Source organism: Chiloscyllium punctatum, chromosome 21 (assembly GCF_047496795.1).
Source record: "Chiloscyllium punctatum isolate Juve2018m chromosome 21, sChiPun1.3, whole genome shotgun sequence".
Lineage (NCBI taxonomy): Eukaryota > Metazoa > Chordata > Chondrichthyes > Orectolobiformes > Hemiscylliidae > Chiloscyllium > Chiloscyllium punctatum.
Genome location: NC_092759.1, coordinates 9,773,794 through 9,797,230, shown reverse-complemented (window position 1 = coordinate 9,797,230; position 23,437 = coordinate 9,773,794). Strand labels below are relative to the sequence as shown.

Sequence of the window (23,437 nt, the reverse complement as noted above, 5' to 3'; positions counted from 1 at the left end):
CACCAAAACATTCGGGATGGTTGGGGGGCGCAGTAAGCATTCTTGGACAAACAGGGTAGTGTGTCCATGATTAGATCTCCCTGCAGTCCCTGTGTATCCAGGTGGAACAGGGTGCTACGAGGGAGTGACTTTAAAATGGCACCCCAAGCAAGTGTACCCTGAGGTACTTTGTAATTGTACCATTTTTTTGCTGGACTGTTTCAGCTGTTTTTTTTTTGTGTGGTGTATGACTGGTTTTACAACATCGGATAGGCCGGGCACCAAATGAAATAGTTTTTAAAATGGCTGCCTGACCAGATGCAAGACCATTTTTCATTTTATAAAATATCTGCTGTAAGGTTAAGTTTTTTTGCAGGGGGGCTGGTGGGGGAAGGGATTTCTTTTTTTTTTGAATCTGTGATATAATATTCTGTTAACGTGCGTATCAGAATGATTCTCTACTCGATCAACACACCAGCCCCCACGGTTATTGGAGAAACATCCCACCCCACCATGTTCCCCTTAAAGTCACACCCGTTGTTTTGCAGCAGAAGGCTAACCTTCATCTCTGAGATGGCTGCGTCCCACAGGTTAAAGCCTGTCAGCTTTCCAGTGAACGCAGTGGGTACCTTGGTGTTTTTGCCCACCTGACATTTGGCATTTACTTGGCCCAATTGCACAGCTCCTCCGCCAGGGATTGTGCGCAACCCGGTGGTAAGGCTGCGTGAAGCCACCACCTGACCATTGGCTACCAACGTGATGTTCCCAAGGTTGCCATCCCAGATCCCGCAGTAGTGCGTCCACTTTCCCGAGAAGACTGTGCGAGTGTGTACTTCCACAGAGTCCACCGAGAACCAGACTGAGCCTCGGCTGAGGTACAGCTGGAATCCGGTGCCATTTCCTTCAGCGCAGTAGGAGAACAGCACCACTTCTTCCGTTGTGCTGCTTGGATTTGCCCAGATGCAGGCGGTGAAGGTGAGGAGGTTGCGGCTGTCTACAGGGAGAATGTTGGCCTGTGTCCCCTTCACGTGAGCCGGAAATGTCAATACCCTCTGGCATCCTGTTAAAAACAATACAGGAATTAATGTGGTTTTAGGGAAAATCTAATTCTGTCCTCTTGTAATTGGGAGGCCACTCAGCCTGTTAAAACCCATTAAAGGTGAACAGTGTAATACCTGCTTAAATATCTGTCTCTGTATCTCTACTGATCTTTCCCATACTTCTGCAAGTTAATTTTATTCAGCTGTATCTTCATCCCCTTAGGAATATTGTGCCCAGTTCTGGTCGCCCTACTGCGGGAAAGATACAGAGGCTTTGGAGAGGGTGCAAAGAAGGTTTACCAGGATGCTGCCTGGACTGGAGGGCTTGCCATATGAAAAAAGGTTGACTAAGCTCGGACTTTTCTCTCTGGAGAGAAGGAGGAAGAGAGGAGACCTGATCGAGGTGTACAAAATAATGAGAGGAATAGATAGAGTCAATAGCCACAGACTTTTCCCCAGGGCAGGATTGACTGATACGAGAAGTCATAATTTGATGATGTTAGGAGGAAGGTATAAAGGAGACGTCAGAGGTGGGTTCTTTACCTAGAGAGTTGTGAATGCATGGAATGCGTTGCCAGCTGTGGTCATTGGGGACAGTTAAGTGACTGCTGGACATGCACATGGATAACAGTGAGTTGAGGGGTGCGTAGGTTAAGCTAATATATTTTACATTAGGATTAAATCTTGGCACAACATCGTGGGCCAAAGGGCCTGTTCTGTGCTGTACTTTTCTATGTAAGTGCCTTTGTTCATGTTTTTGAAACTCTAGTGTCTCTCCCTCAATGTGAAATTTGATTGTTATAATCAGTGCTATCTGGAGGCACTCAAAACCAATTAATGGTTCAATAATTAATTAACTACTGCATCACACGTCAGTTGGTCGAGTTTAATTTCAATAAATACGAGGTGCTGCATTCTGAGAAAGCAAATCTTAGCAGGACTTATACACTTAATGGTAAGGTCCTAGGGAGTGTTGCTGAACAAAGAGACCTTGGAGTGCAGGTTCATAGTTCCTTGAAAGTGGAGTCTCAGGTAGATAGGATAGTGAAGGAGGTGTTTGGTATACTTTCCTTTATTGGTCAGAGTATTGAGTACAGGAGTTGGGAGGTCATGTTGCGGCTGTACAGGACATTGGATCAGCCACTTTTGGAATATTGTGTGCATTTCTGGTCTCCTTCCTATTGGAAGGATGTTGTGAAAATTGAGAGGGTTCAGAAAAGATTTACAAAAATGTTGCCAGGGTCGGAGGATTTGAGGTATAGGAAGAGGTTGAATAAGCTGGGGCTGTTCTCCCTGGAGTGTCGGAGGCTGAGGGTTGACCTAATAGAGCTTTATAAAATCATGACTGGTTTGGATAGGATAAATAGACAAAGTCTTTTCCTTGGGTGGGGGAGTCCAGAACTGGAGGGTATAGGTTTAGGGTGAGAGGGGAAAGATATAAAAGGGACCTAAGGGACAACATTTTCACGCAGAGGGTGGTGTGTGTATGGAGTGAGCTGCCAGAGGATATGGTGGAGGCTGGTACAACTGCAACATTTAAGAGGCATCTGGATGGGTATATGAATAGGAAGGGTTTGGAGGGATATGGGCCGGGTGCTGGCAGGTGGGACAAGATTGGATTGGGATATCTGGTCAGCATGGACAGGCTTTGCTTTCAAACTACTTTGCCAGTCTGATTTGTCCAACACCGGGGTGAAAATCACCCATAATTATTGCAGTCCCTTCCTCACAAGTCCCCATTCTTTCTTCCTGTACAATCTGCCCTAGAGTGTGATTGTTGCTAGGGTCTACCACAAGTGATTTGTGAAGAGAAATCAGAGTTAATGTTTCTAGTCCGATGACCCTTCCTCAGCACTATACACCAGACCCGAAATGTTAATTCTGATTTCCCTTCACAGATGCTGCCAGACCTGCTGAGCTTTTCCAGCAACTTCTGTTTCTGGTTTACAGCATCCGCAGTTTTTTTGGGTTATATTTACCACAAGTAATTTCTTACCTTAACGACATCTGTCGTTCTTGTACTAATGCCATCCTTAATTAACAGAGCTACCCCTCCACCTTTCCTGGCTTCCCATGCTTCTAAAATGTCACATAGACCTGAATATTCAGATCCCAGCCTTAGTCACCTTGCAATGGCTACCAGATCATGTATATTTATTTGTGTTTGAGCTGACAATTCATTTGAGTTGTTACAATTGCTATATACATTCAGATAAAGTTGAAAGATTATCAGGGATATGCAGGAATGTAGAATTGAGGTTAAAATCAGACCAGCCCATTGTGTCACTGAGTTGAAAAGTAGATTTAAAGGACCGAATGGCCTACTCTTGTACAGTTCCATCTCTTTATTGTTTTTAAGCAAACCTATCTGCTCAGATTAAACACTGTCCCTTCTGCTCACATTTTGATTCTCATTTCCCTTATTGCTCCTGCTGCCTTGTCCTTTCTCTTATTACATCTTCCCTCACCTTATCCTTTGCCAGCACAATTAAGTTGAAAAGTTACTTCCCAGAACACTGATCCTAGCATGGTTCAGGTGTAGCCTGTTTCAATGATACAGCACACACTTCCCCCAGTGCCAATGCCAGGGCCCTAGGAATTGAAACCCATTTCTCCCACACCAGTCATTGAGCATTTTAACTCTAGATCTTAATAGCCTTATGTCAATTTACTGTGGCTCAGGGAATTTTCCAGAGATTACTACCTTTGAGTTCTATTTGTAAAAATTTAGCCTCTATTTTCTCATTATCCCTGAGCTGCTTGCTAGTCCTATTACATTGGTACCATGTGGACTATGCCAACTTGCTTCTCCCCCTCCCACTGTCTGTTCTTCCCCAGCCCAGACAACCATAGCCTTGGCATTGGTCTGGAATCTCGCTGTTGGCTACAGGGAATTGTAGGGATTGCTGTTCCCTACAATCACAACATTCCATTTACCAAATTCACTTGAATGGCTTCCTGTACCACAGTGGGTTTGCTCAACCATCCTACAGCCCCCTCTGCTTATCCAAACAAGCTGCAACACTCCCCAGGATAGCGGCATGGTGTCTCAGTGGTTAACACTGCTGCCTCACAGCACCAGGGTCCCAGGTTTGATTCCAGCCTGTCTGTCTGGAGTTTGCACATTCTCCCCGTGTCTGCGTGGGTTTCCTCCCACAGTCCAAAGGTGTGCAGGCCTGGTGAGTTGGCCATGCTCAATTGCCCATAGTGTTAGGTGCATTAGTCAGAGGGAAATGGGTCTGGGTGGGTTACTCTTCGGAGGGTCGGTGTGGACTGGTTGGGCCGAAGGGCCTGTTTCCACACTGTAGGGAGTCTATTCTAATTAAGTGTATAAGTCCTGCCCTGATTTGCTTTGTGAAAATGCAAATCATGGGGACAAGAATTTGGAAACTTGTTTTGGAAGAGGGTGTATTTATAAAGGGCCTTTGAAAGGAAGAATAGTATTCCTCAAAAACAATCCTTCCAACAGTGTTTAGGTGGAGTGAAAGAAATGCCTCCACTGGAAATCTGGCATTCAGGGAACACCGGTTGCTGAGACCAGACAAATGCCATTTGTTCAAGGAAACCTGGCACTCAGAATGTCCTTTTAAAGAAGGAGACCCACTTGCCACTCCCTCTGTGTTCCTGATTCATCAATTCTCAGCTCAAGTTACTTCCCATCTGAAAGATATTATCTTGTGTAGAGAGATCAGGAGGATACGAGGAGAGTTGGATTGAGCAGCTGAATGTGTCAGGCCTTGGGTTTACATGAGTTCCCCTCTGCTCGCTGTCACTGTGTCAAGAGTGTGGTGCTGGAAAAGCACAGCAGGTCAGGCAGCATCCGAGGAGCAGGAGAGTTGATGTTTCGGGCATAAGCCCTTCATCAGGAATGAGGCAGGGAGCCTCACGGGTGGAGTGATAAATGGGAGGTGGGAGGTGGGGTTGTGAGGAGAGATGGCTGGGAAAGTGATAGTGGATGAAGGTGATAGGTCAGAGGGGTACTCTCCCTCACCACTGCCCCCTCTGACCTGTCACCTTCTCCCTCACCACTGCCCCCTCTGACCTGTCACCTTCTCCCTCACCACTGCCCCCTCTGACCTGTCACCTTCTCCATCACCACTGCCCCCTCTGACCTGTCACCTTCTCCCTCACCACTGCCCCCTCTGACCTGTCACCTTCTCCATCACCACTGCCCCCTCTGACCTGTCACCTTCTCCATCACCACTGCCCCCTCTGACCTGTCACCTTCTCCATCACCACTGTCCCCTCTGACCTGTCACCTTCTCCCTCACCACTGCCCCCTCTGACCTGTCACCTTCTCCCTCACCACTGCCCCCTCTGACCTGTCACCTTCTCCATCACCACTGCCCCCTCTGACCTGTCACCTTCTCCCTCACCACTGCCCCCTCTGACCTGTCACCTTCTCCATCACCACTGCCCCCTCTGACCTGTCACCTTCTCCATCACCACTGCCCCCTCTGACCTGTCACCTTCTCCATCACCACTGCCCCCTCTGACCTGTCACCTTCTCCATCACCACTGCCCCCTCTGACCTGTCACCTTCTCCATCACCACTGCCCCCTCTGACCTGTCACCTTCTCCCTCACCACTGCCCCCTCTGACCTGTCACCTTCTCCCTCACCACTGCCCCCTCTGACCTGTCACCTTCTCCCTCACCACTGCCCCCTCTGACCTGTCACCTTCTCCATCACCACTGCCCCCTCTGACCTGTCACCTTCTCCCTCACCACTGCCCCCTCTGACCTGTCACCTTCTCCATCACCACTGCCCCCTCTGACCTGTCACCTTCTCCCTCACCACTGCCCCCTCTGACCTGTCACCTTCTCCCTCACCACTGCCCCCTCTGACCTGTCACCTTCTCCCTCACCACTGCCCCCTCTGACCTGTCACCTTCTCCATCACCACTGCCCCCTCTGTCCTGTCACCTTCTCCCTCACCACTGCCCCCTCTGACCTGTCACCTTCTCCCTCACCACTGCCCCCTCTGACCTGTCACCTTCTCCCTCACCACTGCCCCCTCTGACCTGTCACCTTCTCCATCACCACTGCCCCCTCTGACCTGTCACCTTCTCCCTCACCACTGCCCCCTCTGACCTGTCACCTTCTCCCTCACCACTGCCCCCTCTGACCTGTCACCTTCTCCCTCACCACTGCCCCCTCTGACCTGTCACCTTCTCCCTCACCACTGCCCCCTCTGACCTGTCACCTTCTCCCTCACCACTGCCCCCTCTGACCTGTCACCTTCTCCCTCACCATTACCCCCTCTGACCTGTCACCTTCTCCCTCACCACTGCCCCCGGCCTATCACCTTCACCACTATTGCTTTCCCAGCTACATCCTCCCATTCTCCCATCCCTCCCATCCCTCCCATTCCGCCCATTCCTCCCATTCCTCCCCTCCCATCCCTCACATCCCTCCTCCCATCCCATCCCATCCCATCCCATCCCTCCTCCCTCCCCTCCCCTCCCCTCCCCTCCCCTCCCCCCATCCCATCTCCCTCCCATCCAATCTCCCTCCCATCCCATCCCATCTCCCTCCCATTCCATCTCCCTCCCCTCCCCTTCCCTTCCCTCCCATTCCCTTCCCTCCCATCTCCCTCCCCTCCCCTTCCCTCCCATCTTCCTCCCCTTCCCTCCCATCTTCCCTCCTCCCTCCCTTCCCATCTTCCCTCCTCCCTCCCTTCCCATCTTCCCTCCTCCCTCCCCTCCCATCTTCCCTCCTCCTTCCCCTCCCCTTCCCTCCCATCTTCCCTCCTCCCTCCCCTCCCCTCCCATCTTCCATCCTCCCCCCCCCCCATCTTCCATTCTCCCTCCCCTCCCCTCCCCTCCCATCTTCCCTCCTTCCTCCCCTCCCCTCCCCTCCCCTCCCATCTTCCCTCCTTCCTCCCCTCCCCTCCCATCTTCCCTCCCATCCCTCCCTCCTATTTATCTCTCAGCCCCAACCCATAAGCCTCGTTCCTGGTGAAGGGTTTATGCCTAAAACGTTGACTCTCCTGCTCTTCAGATGCTGCCTGACCCGCTGTGCCTTTCAGCACCACACTCCCAACTCTGATCTCCAGCATCTGCAGTCCTCACTGTCCCAGTGACAAAGTTTAAGGCTAGCTGCCACAACTGTGAATTTGTGATTTTGAAGATTGTTAGGAAAAACTCTGCTAAAATAACATTTCTGCTTTTAAATCTGTAACTTGATAAACAACCCTCTGTTAAGTTTCAAAAATCATACAAGACATTGGTTCGGCCCCATTTAGAATACTGTGTACAGTTCTGGTCACCCACATTTCCAAAAGGATGTGGATCCTTTGGAGAGGGTGCAGAGAAGGTTTATGAGGATGTTGCCTGGTATGGAAGGTGCTAGCTATGACGAGATGTTGAGTAGATTAGGATTGTTTTCATTAGGAAAAGGAGAGTGAAGGGGGGACCTGATTGAGGTTTACAAAATCATGAAGGGTTTAGACAGGGGGGATAGAGACAAGCTTTTTCCCAGAGTGAAGGATTCAATAAGAAGAGGTCACTCTTTCAAAGTGAGAGGTGAAAAGTTTAAGGGGAATACACGAGACAAGCACTTTACACAGAGGGTGGTGGGAGTCTGGAATGCGTTGCCAGCAGAGATGGTAGAGGCAGGCACGGTAGATTCATTTAAGATGCGTCTGGACCGTTGCATGAGTAGGTGGAGAGCAGAGAGATACAGATACTTAGGAATTGGTTTAGACAGTGAATTTGGATCAGCTCAGGCTTGGAGGGCCGAAGGGCCTGTCCCTGGGCTGTAAATTTTCTTTGTACTTTGTTCTAGTCATTTCAAGACGCAAGTCACAGCAGACAATTATCTGCTGTTATACAGCCTTTTGAATTGTAATAGATCAGCATTAGCCACAAAAGAAAGACTTTTATAATTCGATTGTTTCTGAGACAGCAATGTGGGTCCTTTTAAACTTGAGAGTTCAAAGCTCTGGGAGAATGAAAGACCCAACATGATTAACTTCCCTGTTTAGTCAAATAATGGCTCATTTCAAAACAACACAGCTGCCATTTGACTTGGTCAGTGATAAAGACAGGTTGTGAAAGCAGAACTCGCAGGAAGGACTCTGAGAGATGCTATCAGAGAAGCCAAAGGGAGCATAAGAAGGTCAGCATTCAGAAAATAACGGCTGCACTGTTGAAAGAGTCCAGGCACTGCAGAACTAGTCAAGAACAAAGGAAACTTATCTCTCCCTCTTTCATCCTTCTAACCTGCTAAATCCACTGACTGTTCAAGCATGGTAACCACCAGAGTTGTTGAATCTGAGGTTCAATCTCCTTCACTTCACTTCACTTCACAAACAGACGTTTCAAAAAGTAGCATGCCTGTAGTGATTTTGATGATTACTGTTGCTTTCACTTTTATAAGTATCCTTTATAGAGTCACAGCGATGCACAGCACGGAAATTCGGTACAACTCATCCAAACTGACCAGATATCCCAACCCAATCTAGTCCCACCTGCCAGCTCCCGGCCCATATCCCTCCAAACCCTTCCTATTCATATACCCATCCAAATGTCTTTTAAATGTTGCAATTGTACCAGCCTCCTCCACTTCCTCTGGTAGCTCATTCCATACACGTACCACCCTCTGCATAAAAAAGTTGCCCCTTTTATATCTTTCTCCTCTCACTCTAAATCTATGACCTCGAGTTCTGGACTCCCTGACCCCAGGGAAAAGACTTTGTCCATTTATCCTATCCATGCCCCTCATGATTTTATAAACCTCTGTAAAGTCACCCCTCAGCCTCCGACACTCCAGGGAAAACAGCCCCAGTCTTTCCAACCTCTCACTCTCCCTCTCACACAAACCCTCCAACCCTGGCAACATCCTTGTAAATCTTTTCTGAACCCTTTAAAGTTTCACAACATCCTTCTGATAGGAAGGAGACCAGAAATGCACGCAATATTCCAACAGTGGCCTAACCAATGTCCTGTCCAGCCTTAACATGACCTCCTAACTCCCGACTCCCGAACTCAATACTCTGACCAATAAAGGAAACATACCAAACGCCTTCTTCACTATCCTATCTACCTGTGAATCTACTTTCAATGACCTATGATCCTGCACTCCAAGGTCTCCTTGTTCAGCAACACTCCCTAGGATCTTCCCATTAAGTGTATAAGTCCTGCTAAGATTTGTTTTCCCAAAATGCACCACCTCGCATTTATCTGAATTAAACTCCATCTGCCACTCCTCAGCCCACTGGCCCATCTGGTCAAGATCCAGTTGTAATCCAAGGTAACCCTCTTCGCTGTCCTTACCTACGTTTAATCTTTGTATCTGTATTTTTAGCTAATCCTCATCACTTTAGCTTGAGTAACCTCAGTAATTTAGCAATAACTTAACCGTTATCTCGTTTAACGTGGAAGCTTGCTGCTGACTATTTCAAATTCAAACTCCATAAAAACTAAAAACAAAATATAAAAATTAAAAATGGAGCAATGTACTACTTCTTAGTTCATGGGCAGTTCTGAGCGCAGGCCAGGCGTGATTCTAACTTGAAAGGCAAGTGACAGGAGAATAAAAATGCCTTCTCACACCATCCAGCATGGGTTAAAAAAATATTAACTTTTTCTAGTGGCACGGTGGCTCAGTGGTTAGCACTGCTGCCTCACAGCGCCAGGGACCCGGGTTCAATTCCAGCCTTGAGGGAGTGTCTGTGTGGAGTTTGCACATTCTCCACGGGTTTCCTCTGGGTGCTCCGGTTTCCTCCCACAGCCCAAAGATTAGATTTAGATTAGATTCCCCACAGTGTAGAAACAGGCCCTTCAGCCCAACAAGTCCACACCGACCCTCCGAAGAGTAACCCACCCAGACCCATTTCCCTCTGACTAATGCAGCTAACACGACCGGCAATTTAACATGGCCAATTCACCTGACCTGCACATCTTTGGACTGTAGGAGGAAACCGGAGCACCCAGAGGAAACCCACGCAGACACGGGGAGAATCTGCAAACTCCACACAGACAGTCACCTAAGGTTGGAACAGAACCCGGGTCCCTGGTGCTGTGAGACTGCAGTGCTAACTACTGGGCCACCGTGCCGCCCCTTATGTGCAGGTTAGGGTGGCTTGGCCATGTTAAATTGCCCATGGTGTTAGGTGCATTCGTCAGAGGGTGTTGGGTTGCTCTTCGGAGGGTCGGTGTGGACTTGTTGTGCTGAAGGGAAACTGTAGGGAAATCTAGTCTAATCTAGCGCCTTTCACCATTGCAAGTCATCCTGAAGAGTCTCATAGCCGATGAGATAGATACACATCAGGTAGTGTTGGAATAGAGAGTAGCTAGTTAACAGGTGATGTTGCAGAAAGGGAAAAACAAGTCTAAACCAAGGATCCACTCCACATATGTGAATGAACTAGAGTCCAGTCGATATGATAGGGGAGTTCTGACACGGATTGCCATGTGGAATTATGATGCTTTGATGTTAGAAGACACGGCTGTCGTCTGAGATGTGGCAGAAATGGGTGTTACAGAGTATTCCTGATTTCAGAATATTTGGGAAAGACAGGAGATGGAAGGAAGAAAGAAGGGCTAGAAGCATTGGTTAATCAGAGCATTGTAGTTGCTCCAAAAAAAGAGGATGTCCCAGAGGGGTCAAGATCAGAGTTGATTTAAGGAATGATAAGGGTGCAGTTATTTGCCTGGGATGGTCTGCAAACCAGCAAGCTAATGGGAAAGATGTTGAGTTGCAAGGAAATTCCAGAGAGATGCAAACATCACAGAGTAATTATGATGGGGAATTTTAATTACTGGAATATAGGCTGGAATAATGGTAGTGTAAAGAAACGCAAGGGGCAAGCAGTGTTCAGGAGAATGTCCTGCAGCAATATATGTCCAGTTTGACAAGAAAGGAGGCACTGTTAGACCCAGCTGTTGGGAACAAATTGGGCCAGGCGGAGAATGTGTCAGTGAGGGAGCTTTTGAGGGGCAATGGTCATTGTATTATTATGTATAAGATAACGGGAAAAAAAACCCAGAGTATAAATAATGGTGCAAGAACAGCCTTGGGCTGGGTACAGTGGAACTGAGGGATGTCAGAAGAAAAGGGTAACTGAACAATGGGCTACCTTCAGTGAAGAGATGGTTCAGGCATTGGTGAAGTATATTAATTCAGGAGGGAAAGACAGAGCAAACAAACCCAGGGAGCGTCAGAGGCTGATGGGTAACCTTAGAGAGGTTTACAAAATCATGAGGTGCATGGCTAGGGTAAATAGACAAAGTCATAATAGGAGAGTCCAGAGCTAGAGGGCATAAGTTAAAGGTGAGAAGGGAATGATTTAAAAAGGACCTTGAGGGGAACGTTTTCACGCAGAGGGTGGTACGTGTATGGAATGAGCTGTCAGAGGAAGTGGTGGAGGCTGGTACAATTACAGCATTTAAGAGGCATCTGGATGGGTATATGAATAGGAAGGGTTTGGAGGGATATGGGACAACTACTGGCAAATGGGACTAGATTAATTTAGGATATCTGGTTATGCATGGACGGATTGGACTGTTCCCATCCTGTACAATTCCATGACTCTACTCCCCAGATGCGAAAGGAAATAGAGCTTAAGTCAGATGTTGAGTGGAAAATACCATTGAGAACCAAGAGAGGTCGAGACGGTTTAGAGAGGGATTCTGAAAGAGACTAACAGTTAACTTGGAGGGAAATCCCAATATTTTCTATGGGCACATAACTAGTTAAAAGGGTGGTTAAAAAGAAGGGTAGGGCTGATTAGGGACCAAAATGTGGATTTACACATGGAGGCAAGAGGCCGCCATTAAATGAATACTTTGCATCTACTTTTGCTAAGAAAAGTGATGGAGGAGAAAACTCAGTAATTTAGGAAGGTTAAGATTGGCAAGGATAACAGATATGGTTGTTGATGCATAAAGTTGACAAGGTAGCTTAGTGGTGGGCAGGCAGCTGGGTTCGATTCCAACCTCGGGTGACTGTCTGTGTGGAGTTTTCGCGTTTCCCACCACCCCTCCATATCTCTGTGGGTTTTTCCTGGGCGCTCTGGTTTCCTCCCACAGTCCAAAGATGTGTAGGTTATGGTGGATTGGCCATGCTAAATTGCCCATAGTGTTCATGAATGTGTGGGTTAGGGTGGATTGGCCGTGCTAAATTACCCCATAGTGTTCAGGAATGTGTGGGTTAGGGTGGATTGGCCATGCTAAATTACCCATAGTGTTCAGGAATGTGTGGGTTAGGGTGGATTGGCCATGCTAAATTACCCCATAGTGCTCAGGGATGTGCAGGTTAGGGTGGATTGGCCATGCTAAATTGCCCATAGTGTTCAGGAATGTGTGGGTTAGGGTGGATTGGCCATGCTAAATTACCCCATAGTGTTCAGGAATGTGTGGGTTAGGGTGGATTGGCCATGCTAAATTGCCCCATAGTGTTCAGGGATGTATAGGTTAGGGTGGATTGGCCATGCTAAATTGCCCCATAGTGTTCAGGGATGTGTAGGTTAGGGTGGATTGGCCGTGCTAAATTGCCCCATAGTGTTCAGGGATGTGTAGGTTAGGTTGGATTGGCCGTGCTAAATTGCCCGTAGTGTTCAGGGATGTGCAGGTTAGGGTGGATTGGCCGTGCTAAATTGCCCGTAGTGTTCAGGGATGAGTAGGTTCGGGTGGATTGACCGTGCTGAATTGCCCCATAGTGTTCAGGGATGTGTAGGTTAGGCCCATTAGCCATGAGAAATGCAGGATTAGGGGGATGGGTCTGGGTGGGATGCTTTTCAGAAGGTCAATGTGGATTTGGGCTGAATGGCTGCTTCAACCCTGTAGGGATCCTGTGATTGTATGATTTGTCTAGATGAGATGCATTCAAGAAATTTGAAGGACTTGGGAGTGGAAAAACGCCAACAACAATCTCTCAGTCTTCCCAAGACCCAGGGGAGGTGGCAGATGACTGGAGCATTACAAATGTCGTGCTCTTCTTCAAATAAATCTTGAAAGAGGCCTAGTTTCACTTCACTGGTGGAGAAGCTTGTAGAAACAGTTATGCAGCACTCGTCAGATGTGGGTTCATTTGGAAAAGACAGCGTGGATTTCAGAAAGGAAAATAACTTGCTCAACACTTTGGAAGAGATTACAGGAGGGCCGATGAGGATAATTCTGTCAATGGACTTCCTAAATATGTTTGATCCTGTGCCAACACAACAGGCTTGTGAAAAGAATTATAGGTCATTCAGAGGAATTTATAAAATGTCACAAGGACTGACTGCCTACAGAGTGTGTGCTTTTTGAACAAAATAGACTGTATCAGCAAATACAAATCTGCAACTGCAAATTCACCCCATGGACTTATGTATGTGTGCGTACGCATGCGTGTCTGTGAGATAGAGAGGGAGAGTGTGTATGTGTGTGCTTGATAGAGCGTGTGCAAGAATGTGACAGAGTATATGCCTGTGTGTGTGTGAGTGTGGTTGGGTGGTGTGTGTGTTTTGTGTGTGTGTATGTGCCAGACAGAGAGTGTGTGCCTGAGAGAGGGTCTGTGTGAGTGGGATCATGTTTAAGAGTGCATGTGTATGTGTGCTTGTGCATGTAAGGGTGTGTAGTGTGGTGGGGGTCACCTGTAGTGTGACATGAATCCAAGAGCGTGGTTGAGGCCATCCTCATGGAGACTGAACTTGGCTATCAGCCTCAGCTTGGTGACTCTGCATTGTTGCATATCCCGAAGTCCGCCTTGGAGGATGGTCACCCGAAGATCCGAGGCCGAATATTCCTGACCGCTGAGGTGTTCTGACGATTGTTGCATGGTGTCCATTCATCTACTTGGTCTTACCTGCAGCCAATGAGATAGACAACACTGGCTGAGCCACATGAGTACCTGGTGTGTATGTGGTGGGTGGTGTACCCACATGTAATGGCAGTATCCATGTTGACACTCTGACACGTCTTGCGGAGGTTGCCATGACAGGGACACATGATGTTGGGGTCAATGTTATCCTGAAGGCTGGGCAGGTTGCTGTGAACAATGTTCTGTTTAAGGTTTGGTGATTGTTTAAAGATGAGAATTGGAGCTGTAGGGAGATCTTGTTGAGGTGCTCATCCTCATCGATAACGTGTTGCAGGCTGCGAAGACCATGGCGTCATTTCCCCATTCCCAGAACAACGAAAAGTACCCTATCGGTGGTGTCCTGCATCTGTCTCCTGAGGGTCTCATTACGGTTACTTGCTGGGACACATTGGAACTGGCGATCGATGAGTTGAGGATTGTATCCCGTTCGTATGAGGACGTCCTTCAAGGAACATTTCAGTGGTCAAGGACATTCGGCCTCGGATCTTCGGGTGACCATCCTCCAAGGTGGACTCCGGGATACACAACCATGCAGAGTCGCCAAGCAGAGGCTGATAGCCAAGTTCACTACCCAGAGGATGGTCTCAACCACGCTCTTGGATTCATGTCACACTATAGGTGACCCCCACCACACTATACACCCTTACACACACACTCACACTCACACACATATACACACACTCTTACACACATTTATACTCACACTCACACTCACACAGACCCTCACACACACACACACACCCACACCCACACCCTCACCCTCACCCACACCCTCACCCTCACCCACACCCACACCCTCACCCTCACCCACACCCTCACCCTCACCCTCACCCACACCCTCACCCACACCCTCACCCTCACCCTCACCCACACCCACACCCTCACCCTCACCCACACCCTCACCCACACCCTCACCCACACCCTCACCCACACCCACACCCTCACCCACACCCTCACCCTCACCCACACCCTCACCCACACCCACACCCTCACCCTCACCCACACCCTCACCCTCACCCACACCCTCACCCACACCCTCACCCACACCCACACCCTCACCCACACCCTCACCCACACCCTCACCCTCACCCACACCCTCACCCTCACCCTCACCCTCACCCTCACCCTCTCACAGGCGTTTACTCTATCACACTTGTGCCACACACTCTCTCAAGTATGTGCACATACACATATAGGTCCACGGGGTGAATTTGCATTTACAGATTTGTATTTGCAGATACATTATATTTTGTTCAAAAAGCACACACTCTAGGCAGTCAGTCCTTGTGGATTTTATAAATTCCTACTTTGGAAATTGAACCGTCTGGCTCAAGGTGGACACAGGCAGACTCTAACCTCACACCTTTAATACATTGTCCGAGCTGAGGATGTCACCTTTTATTTTACAAAACCTCAAGTTATCTCGGGATGACTTGAAAGAAGTTCTGGGATTTACATACTAATCAACTGAAACCTGCATCCCCGTTCTAAATGACTAAACATTTAACAGCAATCTTGGTTTGTTCAATACATCACGTCAGTTGTATGACACTATGATCTTTTACTATAAATTCTGTGTCCTATGATCCTGTCCCATTAGCTATCTGATGAAGGAGCAGCGCTTCGGAAGCTTGTACTTCCAAATGAACCTGTTGGACTCTAACCTGGTGTTGTGTCATTTTTAACTTCATTAACATGGTTGTAGAGTATGCAAGTATAGAAATGATACTGAACTTATACATGATGTGGTAGTCTTCAGATGGAGTGTTGTGTACAGTTTCAAGGCTGGAGGAAGGATGTGAATGTGTTGGAGAGAGTACAGAAGAGATTTACAAGAAGGGTTCCAGCGACAAGACACCAAGTTATGAGGATGGATTGGAGGTGTTCAGATTGTTTCCGATGGCAAAGAGAAGGCTGAGGGGAGATTTGATAGAAGCTTTCAAGATCACTAGCAGTCAGGAGAGAGTACACACAGAGAAACTGTATGATTGTAAAGGGATCGCAAACAAGGTAATTTGCAAAGGAAGCAATTGTAAAGAGTTTCGAAAGCATTGCCTGGAAATGTGGTGGAGGTGGGTTCTGTTGAGGCATTCAAAGAGGCATTGGATGTTCATCTATTAGAAACAGTGTGTGTTTCCAAGGAAAGGGTAGGAAATTGGTGCTGAGTCAAATTGTTCAGCCAGTATAGATGTGGCAGCATGGTGGCTCAGTGCTGCCCCACAGGACCTGGGTTCGATTCCAGCCTCGGGCGACTGCCTGTATGGAGTTTACACGTTCTCCCCGTGTCTGTGTGGGTTTCCTCCGGGTGCTCCGGTTTCGTCCCACAGACACAAAGATGTGCAGGTCGGGGTGAATTGACCATGGGAACTTGCCCAAAGCGGGATGTGGAGGTCCGGTGCATTGGGGTAGGGGAGTGGGTCTGGGTGGGTTACTCTTTGGAGGGTCAGTGTGGACGTGTTGGACTAAACGGCTTGTTTCCACATTGTAAGGGTTCTATCTATGAAATGATGGGCCAAACTACCTCCTTCTGGAACGGAAACAAAAAAATACTGGAAATCACAGTGGGTCAGACAGCGTCCATGGAGAGAGAGCAAGCTAATGGAAGGGCAGCATTTAGGCAATAATGGAGGGCTGGGGGAGAAAGGGTGTTGATGGTCTGGTGTAAATCTTATATCCTCACATCCGATCACAATCTACATGGCTTTCCCCGCCCCCCCCCCCCCCCCCCCAAACTATTGCATTACTGCTAACCCCTCCACACTCGATTTCATCTCTGATGAAGAGTCACCTCAATTCAAAACATTAGCTTACTCTCACTTCATGGGATGCTGCTTAGCCCACAATGATTTCAAGCATTTATTGTCTTTGGTACAGATTCTAGCATCTGCAGTAATGTGTTCCTCCTTCTGGAATAACTTGGTTGAGGCATAGCCACTATTATTATACAGGCACGGCACGATGGCTCAGTGGTTAGTACTACTGCCTCACAGCAGCAGGGTCCCATGTTCGATTCCAGCCTCGGGCGACTGACTGTGTGAAGTTTGCACGTTCTCCCCGTGTCTGTGTGGGTTTCCTCCGGGTGCTCCAGTTTCCTCCCACAGTCCAAAGATGTGCAGGTCAGGTGTATTGGCCATGCTAAATTGTCATAGTGTTCAGAGATGTGTAGATTAAGATGGATTGGCCATGCTAAATTACCCCATAGTGTTCAGGGATGTGTAGGTTAGGGTGGATTGGCCGTACTAAATTGCCTATAATGTTCAAGGATGTGTTAGGTGGGATACTTTTTAGAGGGTCGATGTAGACTTGTTGGGCTGAAGGGCCTGTTTTCACACTATTGTATTCTAAGCAACGGGATTACTGATTTGTGCACAGTGAGATCCCACAAATGAGCTGTGATGGAGACCAGAGCCCTGGGCCATTGATCTCAGTCAATCCCTGATAAATCTCAGCAGGGGGTGTAGGTCTTCACCAAGAGAGTGTAGAAAGTTGCTCCCACAGGGAGTGGGTGACAGGAACAGTATTCATACATCGAAGAGGGAAAGCTGGATAAATAAGCAAGAGAGGCAGGACTCGAAGGATACTGCTGATTACTGACGTAAATGGTAGAGTCCCTCTGAACACATTGTTTAATCTGACTGAAAGAACTGTAGCATGATTTGACACAACAGACACGTTCTGTTAGATGCAGTAAGGTCAAAGGTTAACAAGACTGAGGAGAGAATGAGAGCTCACAATTGCCTGACCTTTAAGCACAAACATTACTTGGTCATATGGAACAGGGGCTGGATTGGATGTTAAACAGCTGTGCGAGCAGAACCAGACAGAGACATGTTTGTTCACTATTCTGCTGTTCGTCCTTACTTCAAAGGCCAACCAAATGACCACGTTTGCATTTTACCCACACCCAAATGCCAGCATTGTTCCTCCAGGAGCTGTGGACTTGGTGGTGCTTTCTTGAGCCAGGGCCCATTGCCTCTGCCCCAGTCTGTGAGTCAGTCAGCCCACTCCAGAGACTCAAGGCTGATAATCCGGGCTCACGCTTTGAGTGTCAGTACTGAAGGAGTGTAGCAATCCGCGATAGGTAACCGACCTGGAGTGAGGTATTATACTGAGAACCCTGAGTGCTCTCATAGCTGCACGGAACAGAATCTTGGAGCTCGCAATGAGAGAATGAAGGCAGGAGGTGTGCAAATACAAGGGGTAACGATGTAGGAGGCCATTCATTATATCATGCTTGAAGCAGGTTTTCAAACAAACATTGTTACCCAGAGAAAGTTACAGAGATAGGGAGGGGGTGTAGGGGCTGGAGGAGGTTACAGAGATAGGGAAGGGGTGTAGGGGCTGGAGGGTGTTACAGAGATAGGGAGGGGTGTAGGGAATGGAGGAGGTTTCAGAGATAGGGAGGGGGTAACAGAGATAGGGAGGGGGTGTAGGGGCTGGAGGAGGTTTCAGAGATAGGGAGGGGGTTACAGAGATAGGCAGGGGGTATAGGGGCTGGAGGAGGTTTCAGAGATAGGGAGGGACTGTAGGAGGTGACAGTGACAAACAGGCCAATGCAATGGAGGGATTTGATTGGGAGCTTGAGAATTGTCAGACCAAGAACCAACGTGGATCGGTGAGCACAGCAGAAATGATTCATGAAGTAGGACTTGGTGGAAGTTAGAATATGAGTCGAGAGTGTAGTGCTGGAAAAACACAGCAGGTCAGGCAGCCTCCGAGGAGCATGGAAGATGAAGGGCTTTTGCCCGAAACGTTGATTCTCCTGCTCTTCGGTTGCTTGCCTGACCTGCTGTGCTTTTCCAGCACCACACTCTCGACCCTGATCTCCAGTATCTGCAGTTCTCACTTTTGGCAAGTTAGAATATGGGCAGAAAAATACTAAAAGGCCTTATTATTAATGGGTCGATGGTAGAGGTTTGGCCTTTTTGCTACAACTTAGAGGCACAAACTCCTGCTCTGAAGAAAAATCATCTCTCACATAAAACCTGCAGTCGATAGGTTGTCTCAGTGGTGGTGACCATGCCAATTATAACCTTTTATTGTTAAAAACCCTAATGACCTTTAGGGCAGGAAACCTGAACCAAACTGGAACTAATGTCCTTGGAGGAGTTTTTGATTCTGCTGCTGGGGAGGGTTTAAATTAATGTGGCAGGGGGCTGGGAACCAGAAGAGAAGACTAGTAGATAGTGAGGTGGAAACTGGAGACTGTAAGGATCATGAAGTTGGCATTACCAAGGGGAAGAGTAGGTAGACAGCAGGTGATTGCAAAAGAAGCGATGGGATATACTTTAATGCAAGGAGTACAGTGGGTAAGGCAGATGAACTTAGGGCTTGGATTGGTGCCTGGGAGTATGACATTACTGTAATCACAAAATCTCGGTTGAAGGAAGGGCATGATTGGCAACTAAATGTTCCGGGATATAGCTGTTTCAGACATGACAGGGAGGGAAGTAAAGTTGGGGGCCAGGGGGACAAAGAACAAAGAAAATTTACAGCCAGGAACAGGCCCTTCAGCCCTCCAAGCCTGAGCCGATCCAAATCTACTGTCTAAACCTGCCGCCCAATTCCTAAGGATCTGTATCCCTCTGCTCCCCACCTTCTCATGCATCTGTCCAGACACATCTTAAATGAATCTCCCGTGCCTGCCTCTACCACCTCAGCTGGCAACGCGTTCCAGGCACCTACCACCCTCGGTGTAAAGTAATTGCCCCTTAAACGTTCCACCTCTCACCTTGAAAGTGTGACCTCTCGCTATTGACCTGTCTATACCTTTCATGATTTTGTAGACCTCAATCAGGTCCCACGTCAATCTCCTTTTCTCTAATGAAAACAATCCTAATCTACTCAACCTCTCTTCATAGTTCACACCTTCCATACCAGGCAACATCCTCGTAAACCTTCTCTGCACCGTCTACAAAGCGTCCACATCCTTTTGGAAATGTGGAGACCAGAACTGTACACAGTATTCTAAATGGGGCCGAACCAATATCTTGTACAATTTTAACATGACCTGCCAGCTGTTATACTCAATACCCCGTCCGATGAAGGCAAGCATACCATATGCCTTCTTGACCACTCTATCCAGCTGTGCAGCAACCTTCAGGGTACAATGGACCTGAACTCTCAGATCTCTCTGCTCATCAACTTTTCGCAAGGCTCTTCCTGTAAACTGTATAGTTTGCTCTAGAATTAGACTTCCCAAAATGCATCACCTTTTGTATTGCTGGTCAGGGACGATATCACGGCTGTGCTAAAGGAGGACACTACGGATGGCTTGAGCAGTGAGGCATTATGGTTTGAGCTGAGAAATAAGAAGGGTGCAGTTACATTGTTGGGCCTGTATTAAAGGCCTCCCAACAGTCAGCGTGGAGTAGAAGAACAAATAGGTAAACAGATTACGGAAAGATGTCGAGGCAACAGGGTGGTGGTGATGGGAGATTTTAATTTGCCCAACATTATCTGAAATACACTTAGTGCCAGAGATCTGGATGGTGCAGAATTTGTAAGTGCGAGTAGCCAAGAGGAAAAGGGAACCATACATAAGGTCCAGGCAGCTAAGAACAGAACGGGCCCTGGAGAAATATCGGAAGAGTAGGACCAATCTTAAATGAGGAATCAAGTGGGCTAAAAAGGGTCATGAAATAAGTTCATTGAACAAAATTAAGGAGAATCCCAAGGCCTTTTACTCTTATATAAGAAGCAAGAGGGTAACCAGAGAAAGGGTTAGTCCACGAAAGGATAAGGAAGGAAGGCTATGTGTTGAACCTGAGAAAATGGGTGAAATTCTCAATGGTTATTTTGCATCAGTGTTCACTGAGGAACCAGAGGTGATGAATGTTGAGATTAGAGATAGAAGTTTGTTTACTCTGGATCAGGTTGACATAAGGAGGGAAGATGTGTTGGATAGGCTAGAGGTTATTAAGGTGGACAAATCCCCAGGACCGGATGGGGTCTATCCCAGGTTGCTGAGGGAGGTGAGAGAGGAAATAGCTGGGGTTCTGACAGATATCTTTGTGGCATCCTTAAATACAGGTGAGGTGCCGAAGGACTGGAAAGTTGCTCATGTTGTCCCCCTACAAGAAGAGTAGTAGGGAAATTCTGGGTAACTACAGAGCACTGAGCCTGACGTCACTGAGAAGGTACTGAGGGATAAAATCTATTTATATTTGGAAAAGAATGAGCTTATCAATGGTTTTGTGCAGGGGAGATCGTGCCTTACCAACTTAATAGAGTTCTTTGAGGAAGTGACCAAGTTGATAGATGAAGGAAAGGCTATAGATGTCATATCCATGGACTTTAGTAAGGCGTTTGATAAGGTTCCCCATGGTAAACTAATAGAGAAATTGAAGTCACATGGTGTGCAGGGTGTTCTAGCTCAGTGGATAAAGCACTGGTTGAGCAACAGGAGACAGAGAGTGGTAGTTGAAGGGAGTTTCTCGAAATGGAGAAAGGTGACCAGTGGTGTCCCACAGGGATCAGTGTTGGGGCCACTGTTGTTTGTAATACACATCAATGATCTGGAAGAGGGCACTGTTGGTCTGATTAAATTTACAGATGACATGAAGATTGGTGGAGCGGCAGAAAGCATAGGGGACTGTAAAGAATACAGGAGAATATAGATAGACTGGAGAGTCGGGCAGAGAAGTGGCAGATGGGGTTCAATCCAGGCAAATGTGAGGTGATGCATTTTGGGAAGTCTAATTCTAGAGCGAACTGTACTGTAAACGGAAGAGCCTTGGGAAAAGCTGATGAGCAGAGAGATCTGGGAATTCAGGTCCCTTGTACTCTGAAGGTGGCTGCACAGGTGGATAGAGTGGTCAAGAAGGCGTATGGTATGAAGGGTATAGACAGGGTGGATAGAGATAAGCTTTTTCCCAGGATGAAGGATTCAATAACGAGAGATCACACATTTAAGGTGAAAAGTGAAAGGTTTAAGGGGGAAAACACGCAGCAAGTACTTTACACAGAGGGTGGTAGGTGCCTGGAATGTGTTACCAGCAGAGGTGGTAGAGGCAGGCACGGTAGATTCATTTAAGATGCGTCTGGACAGATGCATGAGAAGGTGGGGAGCAGAGGGATACAGATCCTTAGGAATTGGGCGATAGGTTTAGACAGTGGATTTGGATCAGCTCAGGCTTGGAGGGACGAAGAGCCTGTTCCTGGGCTGTAAATTTTCTTTCTTCTTTGTTCTTACCCAGCCCAGCCCAGCCCAGCCCAGCCTCGGTGGGAGTCCAGACCTGGATAATTATTCGCTGGCCACTGGAATGGGCTGGAGGTGCTGACTCGTTGGAAGGTCTGACGTCAGCGCTGGATCAAAGCATTTGTTGAGGAAGCTTGTGGATTCTGGATAGTTAATAGATTCTATAACGGCGTCAGTGAGGTGAGCCCAGCAACTGGAGCCCTGCTGACATTGTCGGTGAATTTGGTTCAGGCAGCCATGAGGTGCAAGGCTTGAGGTGGTGGCATCAGCAGGGGCAGCAGTCACAGCATTGCAGTGTTAGTGAGCTCTGCTCAAGACTCACGGCAGCGGTGAGGGTGACCTGGTCATTTTTCTCTTTCTATTGGATCTGATTCTCGAATCTCTGCTCACATTATCTCTAAACGATTGAACCACAAAGTAACTGAGAGATCCCCCACCCATTCTCCCCCATCACTGTCCCCCCCTCACTGTCCCCCCAACCACACTCCCCCTCATCACTGTCCCCCCATCACTGTCGCCCCATAACTGTCCCCCCCATCACTGTCCCCCCCATCACTGCCCCCATCACTGTCCCCCCCATCACTGTCCCCCCCTCACTGTCCCCCCCCTCACTGTCCCCCCACCCATTCTCCCCCCATCACTGTCCCCCCTCACTGTCCCCCCCCCCTCACTGTCCCCCCACCCATTCTCCCCCCCATCACTGTCCCCTCTTCTTGGGGGAGACCGACATTAATAAAGAAAGCAAATCGTCATCCAAGTTATTTTCTGTGTGGGACCGGGAACAAGACAGAAAGCACAAACTGCGAAAAGGTCTGAAGGGTAAGCCAGAGAGTGTTGCTGCTCATCTGACTGGTGAATAGACCTGTTCAATGGTCACCCCCTGCGTCAGGACACACTGCTGATGAGAAGAATAACCCTAACCCTTCCGAGAGCCCTCAGGACATGCCAAAGCTCTTTCCTGGCCACCGCGGTCTATTCACTGTGGAAAGGCAGGACACTTGACCAGCCAGTCGGTGCACAGCAAGATCATCTGATCATCTGTTCCTGCTGAGTCATTCATGGGATAAACATAGGCCTTGGACAGTGAGAGAACTCCCCCTGACCTCACTTTTGAGGGACCAGGGACTCCAATGACCTGGATAGATGGGTGAAGCTGGGACTGCTTTTCTTGGAGAACATGCCGTGGAGGTGGACCAAGTTAAAAACCATGCAACACCTGGTTATAGTCCAACAGGTTTATTTGGAAGCACTTGCTTTCGCAGCGCTGCTCCGTCACTAGTTACCTGATGAAGGAGCAGCGCTCCGAAAGCTAGTGCTTCCAAATAAACCTATTGGACTGTAACCTGGTGTTGTGGGATTTTTAACTTTGTTAGAGTAGAGAACATTGAGTGGAGATTAGATCAAGGTGCTCAA

General features: G+C 48.0%; 1 protein-coding gene across 1 annotated transcript in view; it reads right to left on the bottom strand.

Annotated features, from left to right (window-relative positions):
* Positions 1–437: 437 nt before the first annotated feature.
* The window catches only part of LOC140492563 (pentraxin-related protein PTX3-like), a 59,980-nt gene continuing 36,980 nt past the window's right edge, over positions 438–23,437 (bottom strand). The window contains exon 3 of the mRNA XM_072591526.1: positions 438–1,039. Coding sequence (XP_072447627.1) covers positions 438–1,039 — 602 coding nt within the window. The remainder of the gene's footprint in view (positions 1,040–23,437) is intronic.